Source organism: Prionailurus viverrinus, chromosome D4 (assembly GCF_022837055.1).
Source record: "Prionailurus viverrinus isolate Anna chromosome D4, UM_Priviv_1.0, whole genome shotgun sequence".
In the NCBI taxonomy this organism is placed as follows: domain Eukaryota; kingdom Metazoa; phylum Chordata; class Mammalia; order Carnivora; family Felidae; genus Prionailurus; species Prionailurus viverrinus.
The window spans coordinates 17,755,242-17,777,832 of NC_062573.1; the positions used below are offsets into that span (position 1 = coordinate 17,755,242).

Sequence of the window (22,591 nt, forward strand, 5' to 3'; positions counted from 1 at the left end):
CTTATCTCTAAGCAGGTGATACCTTAAGTTAGCATCACAGTGTGGAGATTTCCTAAGAAACATTTTTTAAAGTTGCAAAAAGCTTTTATATGCACATACATATGCCATGAACACCTGCTGTATCTGTATATGTGTATGATTTTCACTCCGGTTAACTATTGTTGCATAACAGACTCTTCCACTTATGCTTAGTGGCTAACAATGACGAGCAGGATTCTCTTGGTCAAGAATTTGAGGGGGGCTCACCTGGGAGATTATTCTGCTGCTCATGGTATCAACCAGGGTCACCAGGAGTACTCTGTTGGAATATGGGCTGGTGTGGAGGGTCCAAGACGACTGTGCATATATGTCTGGCACTTTGGCTGGGCTCAGCTGGGACAGTTGACTAGAACATCTGCCTGCTGCTTCCTCAGCCTGGCAGTCTCAGGGTACTTGGACTTTTTACTGTACCCGTAGAGAAGCATCCCAAGGCAATGGTCACCTCACGTTGGAAATCACAAAATGTTATTAACACCATATTCTGTTGGGCTGAAGCAGTGCCAGGTTCTTCCAGACTCAAGGAAGAGGACAAAGACCTTGCCACCATTTTTGTAAGCACCACAGTTAAAAACCAACCAACCAAACAAACAAACAAAAACAAACAAACAAAAAAACCCCAAACAAACTAAAAACTCCACTAAAACTAACACCATAGGTACTTGGCACCTGAGACCTTTTGGGTCTCCTGTGTATTTGCTTGTCTTTTGATGGAAGAGAGAGACCACTGGAGTGGAAGGTACCTGCCCATTCAGGTCATCCAAGTCAGTCTCCTGTCCCCTGTTCCCATTCACTCAGGATTGGAGTGGACTCAAGTTGGGCAGAGAGCACCATAATAGGGTATAAGACTCACCTGGCCTAATAATGAAGGTGACATGGAAAGGCCCTCCCAACCTAAAAACTTTTTTTTTTAATGTTTATTATTAATTTTTGAGAGACAAGGCAGAGCACCAGTGGGGGAGGGGCAGAGAGAGAGGGAGACATAGAATCTGAAGCAGGCTTCAGGCTCTGAGCTGTCAGCCCAGAGCCCAATATGGGGCTCGAACCCACGAACGGTGAGATCATGACCTGAGCCGAAGTTGGACGCTTAACCAACTGAGCCACCCAGGCGCCCATAAAACTTTTAAGAGCAATTTTTCCAGTGGATCTTTGTGTTAGGGAGGTTGTCTGATGCTCTGTTAGTGTCCCTGCCCGCAGGAATAACATACTACAATTTGCTGGGTAGCAATATCACTGAAAATCAACGAGTATTCAACATGTGCTGTCTCTGATGTTTCTTACTGAGAGTTGGAAACATAGCATTTGAAGTGTTGGTCGAAACCAGTTTTCAGCAGTCAGGATCAAGTAGCTTTAGGTGTTTCGACTTCATTCAGCATCTTAAGGAATAAATGGGAAACCGTCCCTTTAACTGTTGAATCCCATGTGTTAGGCAATGCTTGGAAGGAGCCATAGGGAGACAAACTGATGTCACTAGATGTTAGTTCTTCTACACTGATTGAAAGAAGGTTCATTGGATCATGGCCCGTGGGGTTATTTTCATGGCAGCCCTGTGAGAGAGGTGGTATTAAAGGAACAAATGAATGCTTTGAAACTCTGCTGCTTGGCCCAAAGATGGTTCTCAACCAGAAGCAGAGGCTGATCAATAGTTAAATCAATAATGCAACACACAGTTTGTGCATTTTTGTTTTTAATTTTAAAGAGTGTGAGAGTGTGTGTGGGGGAGAGAGAGAGACAGAGACAGAGACAGAGACAGAGAGAGAGAGAGAGAGAGAGAGAGAGAGAGAGAGAGAATCCAAAGCAGGCTCCATGCTCAGCACTGAGCCTGACATGGGGCTCGATCCCACAGCCCTGGGATCATGACCTGAGCCGAAATCATGAGTCAGAGGCTCAACCCAGGTGCCCCCACAGTCTGTTTTAAATTGGTCTGTCCATTACATGCAGTCAGTGTGGCTGTGGCTGTGTTCTGTGGTGGCATGGTAAGACCGGAAATCTGCCTGCCCAGTCCTCAGGCTGCACACCGAGAGCCCCTTGCGCAAGGTGGAAGGCGAACCCTGGTTCTCGATGCAGCTGATCAGTAGTGCCTTGGTTCAGTGCCTCACAAACCAAGAGGGCACTTTCTTCTAAGACTGTTCTTCCTTCCTTGTTGATCAAAATTAAGGGCGGTTGGTTTTGTTGCTTCCTCTGATTTCCAAGAGATTGTTAGCCAGGCGAGTCGGGAAATTAGTATCATTGTGCTCTGTTTTACCAGAATTGAATTTCCAGGAGCTGCCCAGACTGTTGATGTCCCCCTCCATAGAACGTCTTGGCTTCTGTGTTAGTTTGTGAGCAAATAATGTACTTTGCATCCTGCCACAACTTGCCTGCCCTCCAAACAAATTAGGAATCACCTCCCTACCATGAGGTCTGTTTGCATTGGCTTTGAACCCCAGTCTAGCCCAGGCCATGCGTGAAGTAGGCTCTCCGTGTCTGTGTGGTGAATTGGGTTTAAGAAATATTTCTCATTTGCCAGACATGTTCCATGTGTTTGGACCCACAGGGACAAATGAGTAGAGAAGTAACAGAGTAAGGTAGAAAGAACTCTATCCTAAGAACCAGGAAGGCTGGATCCTGATTCTAGTTCAGCCACTTGGGAGCAGTGCGAACTTGGTCACATAATTTCTCTGAGGCTCAGTTTCTTTCTGTGCAAAATGGGGTCATGGAACCTTGGTAAACATTGAAATGCTCTTCAACTGGGAGGTAGAATTTATAAGCTGGACAGCCTGGTCTTAAATCCTCCAGATTATGGACACTGTTATGAGTCCCCAAATCTTGCTGATGGCTGAGATGGTATTTCTTACTCACCAGTGAAAATTTCAGGTATTTATTTGGTAAATTCTCATAGTAATTTCAGATATCCTGGAGTAAACCAATTTCTATTTGTTCTTAATGGCTTAGCGGTGTTGGCAACGGGGATAGAGACTCCTGGGCTGTGTGTGTGTAAGTGTGTAAAATAGAGAGCTAGTTTCTCACTAAGAATATAGAAAATTAGTGAGTTATCAAGTTGTGAGGAAGGGGGACCAGAGCTGGTAACTAACCATGAAATTAGTACTTCCTGGAAACAGTTGAAACAGACCTTGAGGCAGGTGCCTTCTGGGAACTGCTGGCCAGGAAGCACTGTGGAGACCAGGTGGAGTTCTGAGAGCTACTCGAACTTGGGGTATTTAAGAACTTGGAAAGGAAGGAATTGATTTCTAGGGACTGACATGGGTTTACAGAAATCCTCCAAACCAGACTAGTCTCAGCTTTTCTTTCTTTCCTTTTTTTTTTTTTAAAGTTTACTTATTTATTATGAGAGAGAGCACAAGCGGTGGGGGAGTGGGGGAGAGACAGACAGACAGACAGAATCCCAAGCAGATTCTTGCACTGCCACCGCAAGCCCGATGCAGGGCTTGATCCCAGGGCCCTGGAATCATGACCTGAGCCAAAATCAAGAGACGGATGCTCAGTGGACTGAGCTACCCAGGCGCCTCTTGTCTCAGCTTTTCTTAAAAAAAAAAAAATTTTTTTTTTAATGTTTATTTATTTTTGAGAGACAGAGAGAGACAGCATCAGCAGGGGAGGGGCAGAGAGAGAGGGAGACCTAGAACATGAAGCAGGCTCCAGGCTCTGAGCTGTCAGCACAGAGCATGACGCGGGGCTCGAACTCACGAGCTGTGAGATCATGACCTGAGCCGAAGTCAGACGCTTAACCGACTGAGCCACCCAGGTGTTCCTTGTCTCAGCTTTTCTTTAAAGGGAATTACTAAACTGCTATAGATTACGGACTCCCTGAACTTTGATTTTTGTTATTTGGCAAAAAACACATTGTGTCATTCCTGTGGACGAGTGAGAAAAAGGAGGTTTGGGTGAAAATAATAATTCCTTTGTGTGTAGAGGATACCATTTGTTTTCTTGCTCTCTTATTTTTTTATTTCACTTTATTTTGTTTGTTTGTTTAAGCTCCACACCCAACATGGGGCTTCAACCCATGTTGAAGATCAAGAGATGCACAGTCTACAAACTGAGCCAGCCAGGTGCCTCTCTTGCTTTTTTATTAATACAATGACTTAGCAAGGTTGACAGTGCAGGTAAGAGTACCCTATTTTTCAGATGAAACTGAGACTCAGTGCGGTTGCTAAGGTCATGGTCATATTGCTAGAAAAGAGATAGAGCTGGGTTCTAATCCAACATGTTTGGCTCTAAGAGTCTGAGGGCATGGTCACACTGTATGTTCATAACTGGGTTGAGGCCACCATCAGAGGGGAACCTTTTGTAACATACAACTCATGAAAGACACGACCCCCACTGGCCACGTGCACCCCTCACCCTCTGCCTGCATTGCACTTCCCACATGTTGTAAAACTGAGATCGGGAACTGATGCATGGGATAATAGCCCAGGACTTCTAATGTTCTTGACGGGATATGTCATGGGCCAGTTTAAATAAGATGACATTTACGTGAATGAATGTAGAAGTTTGCACTCAGGTTTAGAAACTATCTGGGGCACCTGGGTGGCTCAGTCGGTTACGCGTCCGACTTCACCCTGGGTCATGATCTCGAGGTCTGTGAGTTCGAGCCCCACGTCGGGCTCTGTGCTGACAGCTCAGAGCCTGGAGCCTGCTTCTGATTCTGTGTCTCCCTCTCTTTCTGCCCCTCCCCTACTCATGCTCTGTCTCTTTCTGTCTCAGAAATAAATAAACATTAAAAAAAATAAAAAAGAAAGAAAGAAACTATCACCACAATCATTTTGGTTTATTTTTTAGCCCATATATAAAAATGCAGAACTTGACAGTATTTTGTTTACGTAAGGCATAGCACAGTGTGGTATGGTTTCCAAAACACCAGCGCATTAGAGCAGACAGGGTGTCTGGAAGGAGAGATGGTAGTACCAGGGCTCTGCAGACCCACATCCCAGCCGGCTGGAGAGAATTGCCAGCGGAAATGGACCAGGAAGATCAGGCTTCCGAAAAGTCGGTCATTTGAAGACTGTTGTGGGAACTAAGGATTCTCCTTAATCCATCTGCATCAGCATTTGTTTCTTGAGCTTCAGAATGTCCGGTGATGGAGAAGCAAAGATGAACTGGATGGGGTGTCGCCAACAAGTTTAGTAATGACCATTGTGACTTCAGCCTAGCTGTGGGGATGGGCTTGCTGCCAGTGGGGATAGGAGCAGGGATGTAGGAGGGGGGCACCCGGGAAAAGCCATAGGGGTGGGCCCTGCTGCATAGGTCGGGTGGACGTTGTGTTAGGAGAATATGTTTGATTGGAGCCCAGGAGGCATGTAGGGCCCAGGGAGATAAGACGGGTGGTGTTGGGCAGTATTGATTGTGCAGAGTCTCTGACACCAGGCCAAGGAGCCTGCATTTCATCCTCCGGCGCATGTTTTTGTACAGAATAGCGACTGAGATGAGGGCTGTGTTGTGTGCAATGCATTCCAGCAAACACGAGAAAGATGGGCTTTCACAGGGGCGCTTGCTGTGGTCCAGATACCAGGCGGTGTAGCCTGAGCTGTGATGGAGAGGAAAGACAGAGCCCTTCTGAAGACGGATGCAGAGGGGCCTGCTGTCTAACGGAGGTGGAGCAGGTGGACAGAGGGGAGCCTCGAGTGCCAGCAAAGAGAAGGCTCCTAAAATCCTTACACTGCCCAGGTGTCCTGCTTTTCCATTTTAGTTCACAGCCAACGTGTATAGCAGCTCATCTCCTCCTTTTAACCTACCTGGGACACCTGGCATCTTCTTATGCTGTTGAGACTAATGAGATTTGGATGGGTTGCCTTTTTTTATTTTTATTTTTTATTTTTTTTAATGTTTATTTATTTTTGAGAGAGAGAGAGAGAGTGTGAAAGGGGCAGAGAGAGAGGGAGACACAGAATCCGAAGCAGGCTGCAGGCTCAGAGCTGTGTGCACAGAGCCCGATATGGGGCTCGAACTCGCGAGCCATGAGATCATGATCTGAGCTGAAGTCAGACACTTAACTGACGGAGCCTCCCAGGCACCCCCGGATGGATTGGCTTCTATCTTTGTTCTTTCAGGGCCACAGTTGACCTGTTACATTGCACTTGGGTCAGGTTGCAGTAAGATATTGTCGGTTGCATCTTATCTAAGAGGGTCAGGATGGTTAATTTATTTGGGGAGACAGTTAAGACATCAGCTGTCCAGGAGTCTTCCTTATCAGGAGTACGGCTGGCAACCAGTAAATAAACAAAATAAGAACCTCTGACTGGCCAGCAAAGATCTCATGATGTTCATACCTTTCCCTGCTGGCTGCCTGCCTGACCCAGTGTTTAGCTGAGAACTGTGTACTCTTACTTTACACATGATGTTAATGAGCTTGCTTATTTTTAGCTCCTGTCTGATCAGAAGTTGCTGCTCCAGAGAGAGACATACTGACTCAAAACCACTGGTTGCTGGTCCTGGTGAGAAGTGATGTGTTGAGATGGGTGGAGAGAGGGCTACATGACCTGGAGGCAAGAACTCAGGGGTAGAGCTTCTACCTGTGTTTGGGGACAGCCTGCCATACGTGTCTTGAAGTAGGAGCATCGCCAAATTCGAGAATAGTGATCTGGACTAAGTAAGGTTTTACGGTCCGTGTATTCTGCTTAAGAAGGCCGGGAGAGAGGAGGCATCAAGCTGATTTGGATGACTTTGCTCCCCAAGAATGGCTTACTCAGTGAGGACTTTCTGTAGCTATTCGCTTCCAGACTTTGTGACCCTGGTGTACCCCAGCACCTAGAATAGTGGCTGGCACTTGATAAGCAGTTGGTAAATATTTGTTGAATGAATGAATGGATTCATCACAGAGGGGGAGACCTAGTTCGGAGGCAACCAGGAGCAGCTTCCTGTCTCGTCACATTAATGGATCTCCTGTTGTAACCACTAGACAGCACTTCACATAATAGCCACAAAATCGTGTTTGGGTAAATGGCCTTGGAAGTGCAGCACGGCTCCCTAGGCCCTTGTTCATGGAATACTTAATTTGAAAAGATTTTAATGAGTGTGTTCTATTTAGGCCTGCTGCTCGTGAAGTATTTGTCTGTTGTTCGTGTTTTAGCACGGTCCATCCAGAAGATGTGTTTCTTGGCTCCGGAACCCCACGCATCCCCCAGCCGGCCGAGCCAGCCAGCCAGCCAGCTATGCAGCAAACAGATGTTTACGGAGCACCTGCTCTGTGCCGGCCAGGGATGTGCTTGGGGGATGGCGAGAAGGAGAGGTGGTACTCAGATGAACACAGCTGGTCCCTGCCCACAGCCTGATGTAGGAGTAGACAGGAATAAAGGCAGCCTCGGTGCAGGGTGATAAGTGTGTGTGTGTGTCTGTGTGTGTGTGATAAAGGCACGTGCTTGCTTGTGGGAACAGAGGAGGGGGCACTTACTGCCCTGGGTTGGGGGGGAGGGCAGTGAGCTAGGGCTGAAGAGGCTGAGGAAAGAAAGGCTGTTTGGGCTAAGCCTGAGATGACAGTTCATGGGCTTCTGGGGGCTGCCCAAGGTGCATTGTCCTGGCTAGCAGGACAGGTGAGTTACCTGGAGTCTTCTCAGCTGTGAGTGGACGCTTTGTGTCCCCAGGCTGGGAGGAGCAAGAGGTGGTGGGTTCGGGTGCTGTGGCCTAGACTCTCTGTCTTTGTCTGACCTTTCACTCACTGGGACCTCTGGTTGGAGGACCCCTCTATTCCAGCCCTCATAATTTCACCAGATTCTTCTTAGAGCTGGAAAGGGCCACTGGGGACTAAAGAGCATAAGGGGTTGGGGAGGTGAGTGGGGGAAGGTGTTTACAGGTGAGTAAACATGGTATTTCCTATCCGCCAGACCCTGCTGTGTCTGCCACCTACCTCCAAGTCCAGGTGAGGGAGGGTTGGCCGATACAGGAGCCAGTCTGACACGACAGAAGGATCTGGCTGGCCCTAGAAAGGTTCTTTTTTCCAACCTCCACCTTGAACTCCTTCTAGCTGTTGTTGTTCTTTTAAGTTTATTTTTTTTTGGGGGGGGGGGGAAGCGTGAGCCCGGGAGAGGCAGAGAGAGAGGGAGAGAGAGAGAATCCCAAGAAGCCTCCACACTCTCAGCATGGAGGCCCACTCGGGGTGCGAACTCACGAACTGTGAGATCATGACCTGAGTAGAAATCAAGAGTCGGACGCTTAACCAACTGAGCCACCCAGATGCCCCTCGCCTTGAGCTCCTTCTAAATTAAGAGCTGTTTTAGAAAGACATCAGGAAAGTAAGACTTGGAATGACTTAGAGAGAAACTTGGACTAACTGCCCTTATTTTACGTGTGTGGAACTGTGTTTTTTCAGTTCATACTCTGTGAGTATTAAAATGACATACCTGGATGGTAAGCCCTTGAACCAAAATAGAGAGAGCCGGGTGGGAAGCAGGTGGGACTTGGGGTCAGCTGAGTTTGGGTGACCCTGTCCATTCAGGGCACCATGGCTGATTTGTAGCTGCAGGAGCGGTCCAGGATGGTCCTATGGATTTTGGGAAATTATGAATTGCTTAAGGTCACAGCTAGTGCATCTAGGACTAGCGCATAGAGCTCTCGCTTCCTGCCAGCCCAATTCTGTCTGCCACATCCTGCTGCTAAAGCTCTACACTAACTAGTTCTGTCCCACTAGGAAACCCACTAATGAGGGATTGGCTCCATAATAATAGGCGTTGCATAGTCCAGTAGTGCTGGATAGTAATAGGAAAGAATACGTCCAGAGGAAAAGTGCCAGAATGGTGATTTTTTTTTTTTGCAGAAAAAAAATTGTATTTGTTGTCTAACGACTGCCAAAAGATCAGTGTTAAAGAATACTTGGGAAGAAAATCATCCGTTTGTCCATCCAGCCTAGCACAGCTATTCTATAAGTTTCTGCAAGCCTCTTTTTATCAAGCAGTCCATACAGCACATACATATTTTTAACATAGAATCACAGCTTCTTATTCCTTTGTGGTCTGTTTAGTTAATGTCGATATAAGAATTTTCCTTATTTCTGTCTCATCTTTACAGTTGTCTGTCCTGAAAGCCCAGAATATTCTGGAGTGTTGTTAGGTTCGGCTCCATGGATGTGTCCAGCCCTGTGGCTGGAGTTTGGGTTATTTCTTCTTTTTGCCTCCCCACCCCCAGCTTTATTTCTCCAGTTAAATAATGCTATAGAGAACATCTCTGCACATGGAGCCTTCTGCTGCTCTTGGGTCGTTGCCTTCAAGGAGTATTTCCAGGAAGCGAAGAGTCTGACAGTTGGAAGCCAGTGCTGTAGTTTTGAGTTTTTGTTTTTACTTTCTGTTACCGCTGTTTCCTATAGCACAGACACAGACAAATCAGTGAAACAGAGGTGTAGTCTAATGAATTATGGGAAGGCAGACACCCCTGGACCACCCCCCAAGTCAAGAGCTGGGACCTTGCCAGCCCGCTGGAAGTCCGTGGTGTGCCCTCTCCCAGGCACAAATTCTCTACACCCCGAGACCAGCAATTACCCTGACTTTATTGCTTATCGTAACTACTTCTTTACCCTCTTTTCATGTTTTTTCTTAATTTCTTTTTTAATGTTTATTCATTTTTGAGAGAGAGAGACAGAGCGTGAGCCAGGGAGGGGCAGAGAGCGAGGGAGACACAGAATCCGAAGCAGGCTCCAGGCTCCAAGCCGTCAGCACAGAGCCCGACACGGGGCTTGAACCCACGAACCCTGAGATCATGACCTGAGTCAAGTCGGACGCTTAACCACCTGAGCCACTCAGGTGCCCCACCCACCCTCTTTTCATGTTTTATCCCCCAAATATGTATCGTACACACTGCATGCTTTTAGTTTTGCCTTTTTGTAAAAGGGTCTTTTAAATCTTTTTTTCATCTCTAGGTGCCCCTCGATCTCTCCACTTCCCTGTATTCTGTTTGTTGAAGAAACTGTGTTGTTTGTCCTGAGGAGTTTCCAGAATTTCCCACTGGCTGGATCTTGATGATTGCAGTCCCATGTAGTTGAGAACATTCCTCTGCATTTCCTCCAAGTTGGCAGTTGGGTCTAGTGGTTGTATTAGTCCCAGTCTTGATAGTTTTTCCCTGCAGAAAGAGAAGCCTGGGGAGCAAAATTATGTCTTGGGTGGTGGGGTGTTCTTCATCAGGGGGTACACAGTGGCTGGTCGTCTCCTCCTGTGATGTTGGTAGCCCCCGGTGCCCAATGCTAGTGCCTACCATTCTAGAAGTTGAAAAATTGTGATATTGCAAGTCTGTTACCCCTTCTTCATTTTGTTGTTGGTATACTACTAAAAAGAGAAATTCTGCCCATTTGCTATTTTTAATACCTTTATTAAGATGCACGTGCCAGATAATTCACTTACCCCAAGGGTACAATTCAGTGGCTCTTAGTATATTCATAGAGTTGTGCGTCTGTCACCATGATCCATTTTAGAACATTTCATTTACCCCCAAAAAACCGTGCTCACCTTGGCTGTCACACCACAAATACTGCAGCCCTAAGCAAACCACTAATCTGATTCCAGTCTCCAGCTTTCCCTGTTCTGGACATTTCGTGTAATATGTGGTCCTTTGTAACTGGCTTCTTTCACTTACTATAATGTTTTCAAAGTCCACCCATGTTGTAGTATGTATCCGGGCTTTACTCCTTTTCATGGCCAAATAATACTCCATTGTGTGGATACGATTCTTCCACATTATGTTTATCTGTGCGTTAGTTGAAAGACACTTGGGTTGCTTCCACTTTGGGGCTATTATGGTTAATGCTGCTATGAACATTTTGGTACAGATTTCCGTATGAATGCAATGTTTTCATTTCTCTGGGATATATATACTTAGGGGTGGAATTGCTGGGTCAGATGGTGGCTCTGTGTTTAACTATTTGAGAACATGCCAGACTGTTTCCCAAAATGGCTATACCGTTTTGCATTCCCGTCAGCAGTATATGAGGGTTCCACTTTCTCCAAGATTTGTTATTATCTGTCTTTTTTATTACAGCCATCCTAGTGGGTATGAAATGGTTCTGGATTGTGCTTTTGATTTACATTTCCCTAATGACTAATGATATTGAGCATCTTTTCATGTGCTTATCAGGTATTTTTGTATGTCTTTGGAGAACTGTGTATATATCCCGTGTTCATTTTTAATTGAATATATTTTTTATTATTGAGATGTAATAGTTTTTTATATATTCTAGATAGAAGTCTCTTACCAGATATGTGATTTGTAAAAATTTTCTCCCACTTTGGGTTGTCTTTGTGCTTTATTGATGTCTTGGTCCTTTGAAGCACAAAAGTTTTACATTAAAAAAAAAATGTTTATTTTTGAGAGAGAGAGTGCAAGTGGAGGAGGGGGGAGGACAGAGGCTCCGAATCCTGTTCTGTGCTGACAGAAACGAGCCCAGTGTGGGGCTCGAACTCATAAACTGTGAGATCATAATCTGAGCTGAAGTTGGACGCTCAACTGACTGAGCCACCTGGGTGCCCCAAAAGTTTTATGTTCTGCTGATGATGCCTGCCTGGTTTATTGTGGGTTTTTTGTGTTTGTTTGTTTCCTTTGTTTTGTTTTTAAATTTAAGTAGATTCCATGCCCAACATGGGGCTCAAACACACAACCCCAAGATCAAGATTCACATGGTCTACTGACTGAGCCAGCTAGGCACCTCTGGTTTATTTTATTTTATTATATTATTTATTTTTATTGCTTGTGCTTGTGGTGTCATATCTATGAAACCATTGCCTAATCCAAGGTCATGAAGATTTGTGCCTCTGTTTTGAGAGTTTTATAGTTTTAGCTCTTGCATTTAGGTCTTTGATCTGATATTTTGAGTTAATGTTTGTATATCCTATCATCTACTCTTTGGTTACCGAGGGCTGTAGCTAAAGGCCAGATCAATGCTTGACTTTTTTCCCTTCACTTACCAGTTTTCATAATAAGGCTTTGGTTCCCTATTCATCCTACAAAGTTGTTAGTTGGTATTTTGTTTTGTTTCCATTGTGAGTAATGAGATTTAGTGATGGGTTTCCATTGCAATGAAAATAATTAAATTTTTAAAAATTTATGTACTGTGACATATACATGTATGCAGCATAGAGAGAAAAGTGATTTTGGTTTTTTTCTCTCTAAAACGTTTTGTTCTTATCCGGCTGTCACATCCTAAATCTTCATCTACCCAATTGCCTTCCAGAAACATGCCAAAGGCCAGGATTTGTTTGATCAGATCGTGTACCACTTGGACCTCGTGGAAACAGATTACTTTGGCCTCCAGTTCCTCGACTCTTCCCAGGTTGCGGTATGTATTTCTTTGCTTCGTTTCGGGACACGCTGGTTTTCATGCTAATTGCAGATTCACAGTTGCTAGAGGTTGGTAGAGAAAAATAGGAGTTAGGCTGCAGTGTTGTTGCAGTCACGATTGTTGGGGTGGTGGTGATGGCACCCGTGTGAAATTCATCCATATGCCCCCCCCTCCAGCCCCCCCTTGAGGGGGCCAATAACCGGGAGAGGAAGAGAAAGAACCGTCCCTGTTGTGCAGGGGAATGCATTCGGGAAACATTTCCAAGCATAGGGATGCAATATGGGCACATTTCTCAAGTAGGTAGAAAGCAGAAGAAATACCATTCTAGAAATTCTTTTAATGATGCTTTCATTTTTAACTGGCAGAGAGACTGCAGCAGCATCTTCTTGTGGACTCTTGCTGGGTGGAGGGAGCGGGTGCTGTGAACACACTGAATCCCAGCCAGGCTTAGTGGGTGCAGGGGGCCAGTCGGAGCAGATCTTGGCACTGCTAGACAACCATCTTGCAGGCTCCAGGAGGTTGTATTAGGTCAGCAAAGACTTCCCTTGCTTTGCCTGAGACAGACCTGTCCACAGTGGGGGTGCTAGAGGGAGTGAATCTGATGTAGCGCAGAACCACTCTTTTCAAAAGCAGGAATGACTTCAGTCTCCTTCCCCAACAAAATCTGGCTTTGGGTTTCAAAGATAAATTATTCGGTAATCTAAAAATATTTATTGAGGTGGGTGGGGGGGTGGGTGAAATGAAGGGGATTGAGAGCACAGGTATCTCGATGAGCACTGAGAAATGTATAGAGTTGTTGGGGCACCTGGGTGGCTCAGTTGGTTAAGTGTCCAACCCTTGATCTCAGCTCAGGCCATGATCTCACAGTTTGTGAGTTCGAACCCTGCATCGGGCTCTGCACTGACAGTGTGGAGCCTGCTTGGGATTCTCTCTCCCTCTCTCCCTCTCTCTTTCCCTCCTCAGCTCTCGCTGTCTCGCTCTCAAATAAAGAAACATTAAAAAAAAAAAGTATAGAATTGTTGAATCATTGTGTGCCCAAAACTATTATAACATTGGGTATTAATTATAATTGAGTAAAAAATATATATATTTATTGGGCATCAGTTATGCACTGGGCCCTGTTTTAAGCACTGTAGATAAAGTATGAACACATAGATGACAGATGGTAATGAGTGTTAAGAAAAAGAAAATAGAGTAAGCGGATAGACAGACCGAATAAGAGGCGGTGCTGTTTTAGACAGCATATGAAAGGGTGAGTTCCCTGACAGGAGATGTTTGAGTGTACATGGCTAACCTTTTCTACCTAAAGACACCTGTTAAGATACTCCTTGGGGGCCGTATGTGACAATTGAGGCTAAGATGCTCAGAATCAGTGCCTAGGGATTGGGTGCACCTGAGAATGTGTGTATGAGGCTGCCGAGTCCAAGATGATGCAGTTATATCCCGGCTGCGGTGTCTTCCTGGGCAGATGCCCCTCCGCCCTTCAGTGCTGCCTGATTACCGACAGCCCATCCCCTCACCTCCTTGACTGTTGCCATGAACACTTCAGCTGCCACCTGGAGTTAGTAGACCCAATTCCTTCTCCGTTTCCCAGCCAGAGGCTCCACCCGCCAGGACCCTGGACAAGGGGTAGACCAGCTTTTCTCTTTCTCCTCTCTGTCCAGTTCTGCTGTCTTTGAGGTTGAGCCACCCAGTGCCCTGCCTTCTGACCTCGCCCTGGTATCTCAGCTTTTCTCTTTCCTTTGGCAACCTGGCAATTCAAGTTGCCTCCCTTTGTAAATGTCCCAGACGCTGTTTCCTTGCATTGCAAATTCACTTGGGTAGACCTCACGCACGTTCACTTGGGTCCTGTCACCACCTGATCACTCCAAGAGCTGGAATTCTGTTGCTCCCATTCCATGATCACTTCCCTTAATTCCATCTTTCTGGTCCCTCTGCGTCTGGCCTTGTCCCTTAAGGATCCCCTCCTGCCTCGTTCTCCCCTCTCGGGGCCTGGTGAAGCCTCAGCCATCTCGCCTGTGTCCTCACTTGCCCTTTGATGCTCTCTCCCCCATGACTGTCCCCTGGTCTCCCCTCAACACGCAGGTCCATCTGTTTCCTCCGCTGCGTCTCCCAGGCTGGCGGGCATTGTCACGGGCTCGGGTCACAGATCACAGATGCAGCAAAGTCCAAGCCCCTGAGCTTCTCTTGGAGCCGTGGACTCGGTTCCCCTTGTGAATCTTGACCACAGCCCTCTAGTCCAGTCTCCCCACAGAGACTTGGGGCCTGCATTTGGGCCTCACCTCCTGCTGAGAAGACCGAGGTCATTTAGCTAAAACGCCTTGAATTTTCTTCCCCTGCACCTCAGAGTTTTTCTTTCTCTCTGTCCATCCTTTTTTCACTGTTTGGTTTGACGAAAACATTCTGTTTCTCTAGCATTTACCCCCTCCCTATACCTGCATCACTGTTCCATTTCCGGTTGCTTCCTGAGTGCCAGATTTAGTTTGTCTGTCTCCAGTATCCTCCAGTTGTCCCCATCATCTGACACTCATCAGCCCTTCTCTTCCCAGAAACGCTTCTCCATTCTGCCTTCTGTGTGCCTTAACACATATGGTATTTTTGGCTTCAAAATGTCTACAGCCCTGGATTATGAGTCTGACCTGGACCTTGTTCCTGGCTCTGCCCCTGACTTATTTGGGGGCTTTCAGTAAGCCCCCTTTTCTCCCTTGTCCTTATCTGTAAAATGTTTTGTCATCTGTAAAATGGGGTTCTTGGGCCAGTTTCCAAGAGCTCTTTCAGTTCTAATGTTCTAAAGGGAAGGCAGGCACGTCTGCCCCACACTCTTCTCCTGTCAGAAGGGATAAGATACCATCATTTCTGCCATTAGAGCCACGTGCCTATTTCCCTGCTGCCATGTCCTCATCCCCAGGTGACCCCTCTCCAGCCACTTGGATTCCCAGAAAGCCAAGGATGTGACTCCATTAGGAAGGACCTGGTTATGTACCCCTGCTCGCCGGGCTGCCAGGCGTTCCCGTCTGCCGGTGTCCTGGCACAGCCTCAGCGGGGTCCAGGCGCCCTTCCAAGGCCAGACACCTGGATGCTCAGCCTCTACAGGCCCTGCCATCTTTCCAGCTCCTAGCCCTGAACGTGACGTGCTGTTCTTCCCCCACAAAGCAGGTGTAGGGTCCTCGTCTACCTGACCTGGAGGATCCGAGGCTGTGCAGCAGCTGCTCCCAGGAGCCTTCCCATTAGTCCAGTTTCTAGGCTGGGCTCCTCACAGACCGGGCTCTGGAGATGTCTGCACTTCTGTGCATGCTTTTGCTTATGGGTTCCCCTCCCGGCGTGCCCTTCCTCACCCCATTGAAACTTCTGGCTGTCCTTCAGGACTGTCTCAGATGGCAGCCCTTCCTTCATGCAGCATGTCCTGAACTTGCAGCATTTCTCCTCCTCTCTGGAAACCTTTGAGCTTCTTTGCCTTCTGTGGCAGTTTGCTCATCTGGCTGTGGGTTCTTTATCTGTGCTTATAAATAGACCTTTCTGATTAGATCCTGAGACTTAAGACTGCTGCTTCTTGGGGACTTTTGTTGACAAGGCATGCAACCTAAAACCTCAGTCTTCAGGGGCGCTTGGGTGGCTCAGTTGGTTGAGCGTCTGGCTTTGGCTCAGGTCATGATCTCACCATTCGTGAGTTCGTGCCCCATGTCAGGCTCTATGGTGGCAGCTCAGAGCCTGGAGCCTGCTTTGGATTCTGTGTCTCCCTCTCTCTCTCCTCCCATCCCCCGCTCGTGCTCTGTCTCTGCTCAAAACCAAATAAACATTAAAAAAAGAATTTTTTTAACATCAGTCTTCAGCCCCAGAAGTGACCTTAGAAATTATTTTTCAAACGTTTCTGTCTTGTGGATGGTGAAATGAATGCACTCAGTGAGTGGTACCCCTCAGACTCAAAGTCAGGTTTTACAACTTGAGGGGTAAGTGCTGTATTCAATGCACTGTACTTGCAAGCCTGTTTTCCTAACTGTAGAGTGGAGGTGGTGACATCTGGGAGGTTGAAAGGCTCAGCGAGTTAATGGAGGAGAAGGAGTCTTGTAATCTAACCCCAGTGTGGGTCTCCTCTTCCTACCTGAGCATGCTGAGGGGAGACCAGAAGTCATCACAGCTCCCAGAGGTGATGCACTTACGCTAGCGGGAACCTGCAAGGCTGCCTTGCCTGTGGGAGAAAATTTAGCAGTTTAGGTGATCCCTTTGGGAATGTTCCCTGAGTCAATTATCTGGGTGCCTGGGATGAAGCAGTTGGTGGCAGGTGTACAAGATGGAAGCTGGGATGCGAACAGTCCCCTTGGCCATTGGCTTATTGCCGTGTGCGTCTCCTGCAAGAAATGACATCCCCACCCTGCCCCTGCATGCAAATCAGAAGGCTGGCAGTGGTGGGGCTCCTGGCACAGCTCTCTGCAGACCCAGCTTATGTCCCCAGCTCCCTGCGAAGAGCCAAGCCTGGTTACCATAGTGCGCTGCCCAGCCCTGAAGCAAGGTCAGAGTCTATCGGCTCGTCTATTTTTAGCAGGTGGGGCTGGGGCCTCCTGTTTCCCTTTTCCATATCAAGGCAGGAAGGCCACCCAGGAGCTTGTTCTGTAGATCTCACTTTTGCACAGCTCAAAGCAGGGGCAGGGGTTCTATTTTTACATATGAAAGCTTTCTTCTGAGAGAGGAGTCTCTGGCTTACACCCACCCAGCTTTCTTACGGACCAGACTGGTCAGATTGCTGCTGTTTACTGAGTTCCTGCTCAGGCATCCACCTAAAAACTTTACATAACTCTTATTTAACATTCATCATCTGTGAAACTAGCCATAAAGCAGACCCATTTTACAGATGATGAAGCTGAGGTTCATTAGAAACCTTGTAAAGGTTAAAGTGAGGGACAGAGCCAGGATTCAGAACCTGGTCTCATTCCACAGGCCAGCACTTTCCACCAGGCTATGCTGGTCCCTTTACACGAGGTAGCATCTCATCCACACACACATCCATGTGCATGCGCCCGCTGGAGGAACCCATTTAGTCAGTAGCTATTCAGCTGACTTTGCCTTGGAGCTTATTCAGCGGTAGTCCCTGTGGTGCAGAAGTAGGCAGGACACTGTCCCTGCCTGCTGCATTCTGAGGGAGACGGACCATCTTGTTGGTCCCATGGAATACATTGGGGTCTGTCCTCACTCTGGGAGCCTGGAGAGGGAGTGCCTGAGTATCAGTGAGGAGCCCAATGAGGAGTCAGAGGGGAGAGGTATGGCAGGGATCTGGGGCAGGGGTCATACCAGCCCCACCAATCAGGAGCCTCCCTCCCGACCCTGGGGGCAGGTGTGTGGCCGTAGGGGTGGTGTTCTGGGGGATGCGGCCAGTTCAAGTCCCTTCCAGAGCCCCTCCCCACATGAAAAGGGAGCATTTTATGGTGGTAAGCTTTGCAGCAAGGAATACCGAAAAGGTGATTTTTGGCCTTTGTTTCCAGACTTGTGAGATGTTTTTCCTCTGGTCTTTGCAGCCTAGAATCGTGTGGATGGGTAATAAGAGGCCCAGGGCTGTGAGGTGAGGTTGACACGGATATGGTGGCTGCCGAGAGGATCATTGGGTGCTAATGGGGCTGTTGCGGCTTCACTCTGGTGTCACATGTGCCTCCTGTGGGGACGCCACTGAGCTTTCCTACCGTTTCAGATGTACCTGGAGGGAAGTACTCTCAGGAAACACTAATAGTGGGGTATGTTACTATAAGAGACAGGAAACCCTTTCATTTCAATGGTTCCACAGCCACTCAGTGGATTCTTCAGTGTGTCAAGGGGACAGCTCAGTGCACAGATGAGGAAACAGTCTCAGGGGTCTTGCTTATGGCCACACACCAGGTGACTGGCAGAGCTGGCACTCAAGCTCTGATCTTCTGCCTCCTCCTATTTTAGTACAAGAAAGTGTGGAACAGCTCAAGAAATGCCACAGGTCTCCCCGCAGCCTGTCTCTGAAAGCTGGCAGGGGGAGGGTTTTCCTGCCCACATGCATATTGATGCTGAATGGAAAGCTATTGATAAAGGGGTCTCTGCAGTTGATTTAGATTAATTCCCAAGGAAACCTCAAGTAGCTGGTGTAAGTGAGGTTATAGGGCTCCATCCTGGATGAGAAGGGGAGATCCCTCCATAGGTGGAGGAGGCACTTCAAGCTGGTGTGTGGTGTGGACCCAGAACCATGGATGCTGCCACAGCCTGATTTCTGATCCTGCCTCTGCCTCACCTACACCGTGATCCCGGACGCCTTGCCCTGTGCACAGTCACCTTCATCGGCTCTGAGGCCTGAGCAAGTGATGGACATGACACAGTCCAACGTGTGTTTCTTCCAACACCACCAAGCAATTAATTCTGACGCTCTCTACCTGCAGATAGCCTCAGATCCCACAGGCTGAGGGCTGAGCCCTCCAACACTGTTTCCCACCCCACAATTCAGATGCCAATCACATGTCCAGATTGTAACCTGTGCTTTTGCAGTGTCCATGGGAGGTCCCCATGACCCCTCTTGGTTCAGTTAATTTTCTAGGACAGATGGCAGAACTCAGAAGCATTTTACTGACGAGATCACCAGTCTGTTATAAAAGAGGTAACTCAGGAACAGCCAGACGGAAGAGATGAATAGAGCAAGTATAGGGTGAGGCGGGCTGTGCAAAGCTTCCGCGCCTTCCCTGGGCATCTGTCCCTCTCCAGGTCTCTCTGTGTGCACCAGCCTGGAAGCTCTCCAAATTGAGTTTTCATGGAGGCTTTATTACAAGGGCACGATTGATTAAATATTGGCCATTGGTGATTGATTCAACCTCCAGGCCCCTGCCCCCTCCCCAGAGGTCAGCGCGGTGAGACTGTAAGTCTCAACCGTCCAATCACGTGGGTGGTTCCCCTGACAACCAGCCCCCATCCTTAGGTGCTCTTCAAAAGTCACTTCATTGGGGTGCCTGGGTGGCTCAGTGGGTTGAGCATCCGGCTTCTGCGCAGGTCATGATCTGAGTTCGTGAGTTCGAGTCCCATGTCGGGCTCTGTGCTGACAGCTCAGAGCCTGGAGCCTGCATTAGATTCTGTGTCTCCCTCTTGCTCTGCCTCTCCCCCACTCACTCACTCTCTCTCTCTCTCTCTCTCTCAAAAATAAATAATGTTAAAAAAATTTAAAAAATAAGTCACCTCATTGACATAAACTCTGGTATGGTAGGAAGGAGTTTGTTATGAATGTCAGAACACCTTTCTTGCTCTTATGGCTTAGAAAATTCCAAGGGTTTTAGGAGGTCTGTGCCAGAAACTAAGACCAAATATATATTTCTTATTATAAATCATAGCACACACAGTAAGCTCCAAAAGTGTCCTTTCCCTTCTTTCTCTTCTCATCCTTTGGATATGATTATCTCTTCAAATTCCTTCCAGCTCTAATTTAAATGCAAACTAGACACTCTTTGTAAGCTGAGAAATCTACAGGTACTAGGATGCCAGCTATGAGTTCTGACCACTCAGACTCGATGGTGAGGGCTCAGGGGTCATTGAGGCAGGTTTTAGGCCCTTTTCAACCCCTGAGCTTCTCTTGGCCATTGTGGTTCAAGTGCTTCTGTATAGATTTTAGACAACTCAGTGCTACAACCAGCCTTTTACATGTCAGAGTTCCAGAACTGATACACTGTCAGAACAGATGGGCTTTGCCAAATCATCTCCCATCTTGATTTATGGAAAGGGTTTTTGCCAGATGGACTTGGATGAGAAATTCAGATCAGAAACCACCTTTCTAACACCTGTTAGAATGTTTGAGTTAAATATCATGCCCTCTGAACTTAGAAATGCACCTGCCTGTCTCCAGTGACTGGTTTAATGGTACGTTAAGAGGTCTGGAGCCATTTGCCTTGGCCTTTGCCGACAGGCAGTGTGGCTATATTTGGTCAGGATGCAGGTGAACATCTAAGACAGGTCTCGCTGATGTTGAATTTAGGCCTCCAAGCCAAGTGTAGGATATGATTTACTAAATGCCATTTGGGGCCATAGTGCCCGGGTTATTCATCACGAGGTAGTCTTGTGGGATAAAATAGGAGTCATCAGAGTCTAGTCCCCTCCTGCAGCTAGGAAAGAAAGTCAGGTCATTTTGAACTGCCTGGATACCAGATAGGTTTTATCATGTCTTGTTTTAGGATTCTGGCTGGGTTTCTTATCACCTCCGATGCAGGCAAGCAACCTGATCTGAACCTTGTAGGGGCAAGGAGCTTTTAAAAGGAAACTGTTTCTGATTACTTTCCCAGATGCGTGAGCCCCAGACTTTTCACAAGCGTCCATCCTGGCAGGGCCCCGTGGCTGTGCAGGAAGGACGGGGGCCAGCCTGCATGGATAAGGGAGCTCCTTCAGCAGCATGGCCAGAGGGAAAAGCAGTCTGCTGTCCAGCAGGAACACTAGCCATGAACTGTCGGTTAACACCAACCATAGACCACTGGCCAGTAAACCTTGGCCAGTAAATTGCTTGAGATTTTACAAAGCCCTGACGGTGATTTTCAGAAGGGGTCATGGGTGTGTCATGATCCCGAGATCAGTAGGGACATATTGCTGGGTAAGGGGAAAACTTCGGCACTGAATATTTCATGGGCACGCTGGGAGCCTTTAACAAACACTAATGCTCTGAGATTCTCTTTAATGGCTCTTGGGTGGGACCTGCATCGTGACCGCAGTGCGCAACCAGGGTTGAAAACCACCGCCAAGGAAACAACACAGTCGGACTCAGATCAAGATCATAGTTTGACAGCGGAGGGAGGGAAACAGTGGGCTTGACATGTTCTATTCCAGATACAAGGGGGCATGAGGGAAAGAAGTGGGACAAGCCCCTTTAAGCTGTGAGCCTCTGAGGCTAATGAGATTAGAAGGCTGGTTGCAGAGAACTTTCTTTGCAGGGTAATAGTGAGGGGAAGAAAGAGGTTAGTCATAGCCATTAGTGTGATACTTACTGGCAGGAAAGTAAATATACTTTTATCACGTCTGTATCTGTAATCCTCCCAGGGGCTGAGGTCCGAGGGTTTCTGCTTGATTGAGGGCAGCAGTGATATGGAATTCTGCTAGGGCAAACCGATCATCCCAAACTGCCTGATGGGCAAGCAATGAATTAATTAATGGAAGTGACCACATGACCCACCCCCATGAAAATAATATTGTCATTAAAAGTAAAAAATTATGCAGAAAAGTGAAAAAAGTAAATGGCATTTACAGCCCCACATCCAAAAAATAATGTCTATAAATCCTTCTGGACATACCATAATAGAAAATAATAATTTTATATAAACAGGATCCTGGTTTGTTTGGCTTCTTTTTCTTCAAATGTTGAGCTGTGGGTCTCTTGCCACATCAGTAAATAGGCCTCCATCAGTTTTAAAGGCTGAATAGTATTTCATCATGCGGATGAGCCATTTTTTTAATCCTTCTTTGTTGATGGACATTTAGGTCATTTCCAATTCAAAGCTGTAAACAGTGAGATAAAGCACCTTGTACAGTGCCTTTGAGATCTGCATCCTGCTGTGCTGATCTTCCTTTCTTAGGTGGTTGCTTAGCCGGAGGGTGGAAATGACAAAAGCCCTCATTCTCCCACTGCACTGCTCACAGCTTATTGTGTTATAATTTACCTGTTATTTGCTTTTGTGTTTCCTTATTCCCCTCCTCCTACACAGACATAATGGGCTCTTTGGTGAGGGGTAGAGTGCACTGTACTAATTTAGCCCCACCCTTTCTCATTATTAGAATGTGCAGAGTTGAAGTTGCTTCTGAAAGTATATTGGCAGTCAGCAGAAGGACCCCTGATTCTGAGCAGCTAATGAGAAACCCACTCTGGCTGTGTCATTCCAAATGTTACCATAATGGTGAGGTTTCAGTGTGTATTGGGTTGACGTGAAGTGGTGGGAAAAATTCCTCTTTGCCTTCTTTTAAAAAAATTATGTTGAGGAACACCTAGGTGGCTCAGGCGGTTAAGCATCCGACTTCGGCCCAGGTCATGATCTCCTAGTTCATGGAGATCAAGTTCATGGGTTCATGGGTTCAAGCCCCGCATTGGGCTCGCTGCTGTCAGCACAGAGCCTGCTTTGGATCCTCTGAGCTCCTCTCTCTCTTTGCCCCTCCCCCCACCCTCAAAAATAAACAAACATTAGGGATGCCTAGGTGGCTTAGTCTGTTATGCGTCCGACCTCGGTTCAGGTCATGATCTCACAATTTGTTGGTTCAAGCCCCGTGTTGGGTTCTGTGCTGACAGCTCAGAGCCTGGAGACTGCTTCAGATTCTATGTCTCCCTATCTGCCCCTCCCCCAC

At 47.2% G+C, this 22,591-nt stretch overlaps 1 protein-coding gene across 2 annotated transcripts in view; it reads left to right on the forward strand.

The window, feature by feature from the left end:
* The window catches only part of EPB41L4B (erythrocyte membrane protein band 4.1 like 4B), a 129,874-nt gene that overhangs the window by 26,829 nt on the left and 80,454 nt on the right, over positions 1-22,591 (forward strand). For both annotated transcript variants that reach the window (XM_047830575.1, XM_047830574.1), the window contains exon 2: positions 12,182-12,286. In XM_047830575.1, the coding sequence (XP_047686531.1) occupies positions 12,182-12,286 (105 nt within the window). The remainder of the gene's footprint in view (positions 1-12,181; positions 12,287-22,591) is intronic.